Source organism: Thunnus albacares, chromosome 18 (genome assembly GCF_914725855.1).
Source record: "Thunnus albacares chromosome 18, fThuAlb1.1, whole genome shotgun sequence".
NCBI classification, from domain to species: domain Eukaryota; kingdom Metazoa; phylum Chordata; class Actinopteri; order Scombriformes; family Scombridae; genus Thunnus; species Thunnus albacares.
In genome coordinates this window covers 95,001-102,062 of record NC_058123.1, presented here as the reverse complement: position 1 = coordinate 102,062, position 7,062 = coordinate 95,001, and the positions used below count along the sequence as shown (strand labels likewise).

The following is a 7,062-nucleotide window of genomic DNA, read 5'->3' as shown; positions in this document are numbered from 1 at the left end:
GACCTGAGAGTCAATAAAATCACATTAAAGGTAATTAGATGAACAATAATCAATATTCACTTCTATGATTGATGTAAATACTAGTGAGGTAATTTATTAACACTGAGACGTTACAGTTAAACAACATCTGTATCACAGACTTTAATAAACAAACAGCAACAAGTAAACAACCGGCTGAAGTCAACTTCCATCACAGGAAACAGATCGATCGATCAGTGACGTCATAACGTCGGTTCGTTTGAACTCGTGTCTCACCTGTACGGACGGCGAGAAGCTTTATTTTAATGCTTCTGTTGCTTCTTCACATCAAATCTCTGCTCAGAATATTTTATCATGTAAATAAAAACATTAAATTCTTTAGTTATTTTGTATTTGATGAAATAAGAATCTGAGCGGTTAAAGCTCCACATTTACTGTTTATTTCACATCAAACCACAAAACGTTTTGTCTGCTGAAATTATTATAATTCAAATAGAATCTCATCAATCAATCAATCAATCATCATTGTTCCCATCAATAATTTCACTGAATGTTTCCCGCCAGAGCTGCAGGTCAGAGAGCAGAGTCTGAATGATATATTGATTAGCAGTCAGCCCCCCCCCCGAATTCATTCATTCATTCATTAAGCAGTTTGTTCGGTCCGTGACGTCACTCCGCCGCCGCCTCGCGCTGCCGCTCCTGGTGGACCACGAGCCCTTTGCTGATCAGGTCCGGGACCTCCACGGCGAGCCACGGTCCGAGTCCCAGCGCCATGAGGTGCGCCAGGCCGAAGCGCGGCGCGTTGCGCGCCCAGAGCGGCGCGAAGTGTTCGGTCAGGCAGATGCGGCCGCCGCGGTACATCTTGGCGGTCTTCCCGTCCAGCTCCGGAACCGCCACCTCGGGTGCCGTATCCGGGTACGTCACCGGGATGTCGAACTCCAGCCGGAACTCGTAGCGCAGCAGCTCGTGGATAAACCAGCACGTGCCGGTCCAGCGCGTACCGTCCGGGTTGGACTCCAGTCGGAACCAGTCGTTGTCCGCCGCCTTGTTCTGCTCCACGAACCGGATCAGCGCCTGGTACTCCTCCTTCAGCCGCTGTGGCCACAGCGCGCGGTCCCGCGGGCCCGCGTGCGTCTTCAGCAGCGGGATCTGCGACACGGCACGGCGCGCGCTCTCGTCCGCCATGTTGTGTCTTAACAGTAAAGTTCAGTCCGGGACCGGGGCTGGTTCAGGTCTGTCTTCAGTCCTGGTCCGGCACTGACGTGGACTTCCGGTCTCCGAGTCAACACGAGACACTTCCTGTACAGGATTCTCAGTGGCGCCGCCTGCTGGCGGAAGTTTACACCTACAACACATAATCAATACAGAACTGATCGTTTTATTAACCAGTTGACGTCATTTCAGTTATTCTGGTTCATTTCTGCATCTCATCAATCAGTATTTCATATATATATATATATGTGATGTGGTGAACATGTACAGTAGAACATATATATATATATATGTATGTGTGTGTGTGTGTGTATATATACATACATATATAGACATATATACATATATATATACATATATATATATGTATATATATATATACATATATATATACATATATATATACATATATATATATATATATATGTATATATATATATACATATATATATACATATATATATATATGTAGAGACGCCGTTATATATATATATATATATATATATATATATATATACACCGACTGACCAACAGTTCAGCTCACGGGAGCTGAACACGGGAATAACATGAACATAAAATAGACAGCGGTCTGCAACACTACAAGGTCTATTCAAATACAAAGAGGACAGTCTACAACAGCACAGGCAGTGACACAGACAGGTGCTGAGATGCAGTAAACATGGAGTTAAACACATTAATCTAACATTATGACTGATTTCTTCATAACCAACTTTTAAGTTAATAAAGACTAATTATGGATGTTTCAGTCACCAGTTGTTGTCCCTGCTTAGACTGCTGTAGTTTAGTGTATCGTTAGTCCATTTGTGTATTTCTCCATCCTCCATGGAACAAAATAATCTGAACAGTGTAACAAACTTTGTACATTTCACGGTCTCTTTTAAAACTTCCTCCTCCTCTCCTTCATGGGGGCAAACCTGCCAACCACTTAGTCCTTATTAGTGTTTATGTCCTGCTCAACACGCAGCAAAGTGAGGTTGGATAGTTTGGCTTCATCCACACACGAACGCAAACAGCTCTTAATGAGCCTCAGAAGGATGAAACGTTGTCTGGCAAGTTTCATTCACCATGAACATAAAAAGACGTGAATATCTCATATTTTGGATAAAGTTTTCAGCAAAGTTTGTCATAAACTTTGAATCGCTGCTTCTGCGATCTTCACTTCCCGCAGTTAACGAGCAGAAATACGGACAGCGCCACTCTGCCATTGCAACCCACACTGTGGTGGGAGGGGGGAGTATAGAGAAAGAATAGAAGAAGCTGAGAGAGTTAAGTTCTGCTATTCCTGCTGCACCTGCGGGGTCGAGCGCTACGTCCCCAGCGGGCCCCTACTGAGTGTGGGCCCTGGGGGGGGGCCGCCCCCTCTGCCCCCACAGTCGCTCCGCTTATGGTCTCATTTAAAAACAGCTTGATAAAGCAGCTAATAAGGCAAACTTCAGGCGAGAGGCAGCTAGTCGGCTACAAGCGAACCGAAGCAAACAGACGAGGGCTTTGAAGGTTGTACCATTTTGAGGGAGGGGTGGGGGGGGGGGTGTAGGCTATCTATCTATCTATCTATCTATCTATCTATCTATCTATCATCTATCTATCATCTATCTATCTATCTATCTATCATCTATCTATCATCTATCTATCATCTATCTATCTATCTATCTATCATCTATCTATCATCTATCTATCTATCTATCTATCATCTATCTATCATCTATCTATCTATCTATCATCTATCTATCATCTATCTATCTATCTATCTATCATCTATCTATCTATCATCTATCATCTATCTATCATCTATCATCTATCATCTATCTATCTATCTATCATCTATCATCTATCTATCTATCTATCATCTATCTATCATCTATCTATCTATCTATCTATCTATCATCTATCATCTATCTATCATCTATCTATCTATCTATCATCTATCTATCATCTATCTATCTATCATCTATCTATCATCTATCTATCTATCATCTATCTATCATCTATCTATCATATATCTATCTATCATCTATCTATCTATCATCTATCTATCTATCATCTATCTATCATCTATCTATCTATCATCTATCTATCATCTATCTATCTATCTATCTATCATCTATCTATCTATCTATCTATCTATCTATCTATCTATCATCTATCTATCTATCTATCTATCTATCATCTATCATCTATCTATCTATCTATCTATCTATCTATCTATCTATCATCTATCATCTATCTATCATCTATCTATCTATCTATCTATCATCTATCATCTATCTATCATCTATCTATCATCTATCTATCATCTATCATCTATCTATCATCTATCATCTATCTATCATCTATCTATCTATCTATCATCTATCATCTATCATCTATCTATCATCTATCTATCTATCATCTATCATCTATCATCTATCTATCATCTATCATCTATCTATCATCTATCATCTATCTATCATCTATCTATCTATCTATCTATCATCTATCATCTATCATCTATCATCTATCTATCATCTATCTATCATCTATCTATCTATCTATCTATCTATCATCTATCATCTATCTATCATCTATCATCTATCATCTATCTATCATCTATCATCTATCTATCATCTATCATCTATCTATCATCTATCTATCTATCTATCTATCTATCTATCATCTATCATCTATCATCTATCTATCATCTATCATCTATCTATCTATCATCTATCATCTATCTATCATCTATCTATCATCTATCATCTATCTATCATCTATCATCTATCTATCATCTATCTATCATCTATCATCTATCTATCATCTATCATCTATCTATCATCTATCTATCTATCATCTATCATCTATCTATCATCTATCTATCTATCTATCTATCATCTATCATCTATCTATCATCTATCTATCTATCTATCATCTATCATCTATCTATCATCTATCATCTATCTATCATCTATCTATCTATCTATCATCTATCTATCATCTATCTATCTATCTATCATCTATCTATCATCTATCTATCTATCTATCATCTATCTATCTATCTATCATCTATCTATCATCTATCTATCTATCTATCATCTATCTATCATCTATCTATCTATCTATCATCTATCTATCATCTATCTATCTATCTATCTATCATCTATCATCTATCTATCATCTATCATCTATCTATCATCTATCTATCTATCTATCTATCATCTATCATCTATCTATCTATCATCTATCTATCATCTATCTATCTATCTATCTATCTATCTATCATCTATCTATCTATCTATCTATCTATCTATCATCTATCATCTATCTATCATCTATCATCTATCTATCATCTATCTATCTATCTATCTATCTATCATCTATCTATCATCTATCTATCTATCATCTATCTATCATCTATCTATCTATCTATCTATCTATCATCTATCTATCTATCTATCTATCTATCTATCTATCTATCTATCTATCATCTATCATCTATCTATCATCTATCTATCTATCATCTATCTATCATCTATCTATCTATCATCTATCTATCATCTATCTATCTATCATCTATCTATCATCTATCTATCTATCTATCATCTATCATCTATCTATCATCTATCATCTATCTATCATCTATCTATCTATCTATCATCTATCATCTATCATCTATCTATCTATCATCTATCTATCATCTATCATCTATCTATCTATCTATCATCTATCTATCATCTATCATCTATCTATCATCTATCATCTATCTATCATCTATCTATCTATCTATCTATCTATCTATCATCTATCTATCTATCTATCATCTATCATCTATCTATCATCTATCTATCTATCTATCTATCTATCTATCATCTATCATCTATCTATCATCTATCTATCTATCTATCATCTATCTATCATCTATCTATCTATCTATCTATCATCTATCATCTATCTATCATCTATCTATCATCTATCATCTATCTATCTATCATCTATCATCTATCTATCATCTATCTATCTATCTATCTATCTATCATCTATCATCTATCTATCTATCATCTATCATCTATCTATCTATCTATCATCTATCTATCTATCTATCATCTATCATCTATCTATCTATCATCTATCATCTATCTATCATCTATCATCTATCATCTATCTATCTATCATCTATCTATCATCTATCATCTATCTATCTATCATCTATCTATCATCTATCATCTATCTATCATCTATCATCTATCATCTATCTATCTATCATCTATCTATCATCTATCATCTATCTATCTATCATCTATCTATCATCTATCATCTATCTATCTATCATCTATCTATCTATCTATCTATCTATCATCTATCATCTATCTATCTATCATCTATCATCTATCATCTATCTATCATCTATCTATCTATCTATCATCTATCATCTATCTATCTATCATCTATCATCTATCTATCATCTATCATCTATCTATCTATCTATCATCTATCTATCTATCATCTATCATCTATCTATCATCTATCATCTATCTATCTATCTATCATCTATCTATCTATCTATCATCTATCATCTATCTATCATCTATCTATCTATCTATCATCTATCATCTATCTATCATCTATCATCTATCTATCTATCTATCTATCTATCATCTATCATCTATCTATCTATCTATCATCTATCATCTATCTATCATCTATCATCTATCTATCTATCTATCATCTATCATCTATCTATCATCTATCTATCTATCTATCTATCTATCTATCATCTATCATCTATCTATCATCTATCTATCTATCTATCTATCATCTATCTATCATCTATCATCTATCTATCATCTATCTATCTATCTATCATCTATCATCTATCTATCATCTATCTATCATCTATCTATCTATCTATCATCTATCATCTATCTATCATCTATCTATCTATCTATCATCTATCATCTATCTATCATCTATCTATCATCTATCATCTATCTATCATCTATCTATCTATCTATCATCTATCATCTATCTATCATCTATCATCTATCTATCATCTATCTATCATCTATCATCTATCTATCATCTATCTATCTCTCTATCTATCTATCTATCTATCATCTATCTATCTATCTATCTATCTATCATCTATCTATCTATCTATCTATCTATCTATCATCTATCTATCTATCTATCTATCATCTATCTATCTATCTATCTATCTATCATCTATCTATCTATCTATCTATCTATCTATCTATCTATCATCTATCTATCTATCTATCTATCATCTATCTATCTATCTATCTATCTATCATCTATCTATCTATCTATCTATCTATCTATCTATCATCTATCTATCTATCTATCTATCTATCTATCTATCATCTATCTATCATCTATCATCTATCTATCTCTCTATCTATCTATCTATCTATCATCTATCTATCTATCTATCTATCTATCATCTATCTATCTATCTATCTATCTATCTATCTATCTATCATCTATCTATCTATCTATCTATCATCTATCTATCTATCTATCTATCTATCATCTATCTATCTATCTATCTATCATCTATCTATCTATCTATCTATCATCTATCTATCTCTCTATCTATCTATCATCTATCTATCTATCTATCTATCTATCATCTATCTATCTATCTATCTATCTATCTATCATCTATCTATCATCTATCTATCTATCTATCTATCATCTATCTATCTATCTATCTATCTATCATCTATCTATCTATCTATCATCTATCTATCTATCTATCTATCTATCTATCTATCATCTATCTATCTATCTATCTATCATCTATCTATCTATCATCTATCTATCATCTATCTATCTATCATCTATCTATCTATCTAT

At 33.9% G+C, this 7,062-nt stretch overlaps 1 protein-coding gene across 1 annotated transcript; it reads right to left on the bottom strand.

Annotated features, from left to right (window-relative positions):
- Positions 1–68: 68 nt before the first annotated feature.
- On the bottom strand, positions 69–1,280 carry ufc1 (ubiquitin-fold modifier conjugating enzyme 1). Its single transcript, XM_044333707.1, has one exon. It carries the CDS (start codon positions 1,162–1,164, stop codon positions 649–651), a length of 516 nt encoding a protein of 171 aa, XP_044189642.1. The 5' UTR covers positions 1,165–1,280; the 3' UTR covers positions 69–648.
- Between the last annotated feature and the right edge of the window lie 5,782 nt (positions 1,281–7,062).

Excerpts from the sequence above, each read along its gene's own strand:
- ufc1 (XM_044333707.1), bottom strand. The coding sequence starts at position 1,164 with ATGGCGGACGAGAGCGCGCGCCGTGCCGTGTCGCAGATCCCGCTGCTG.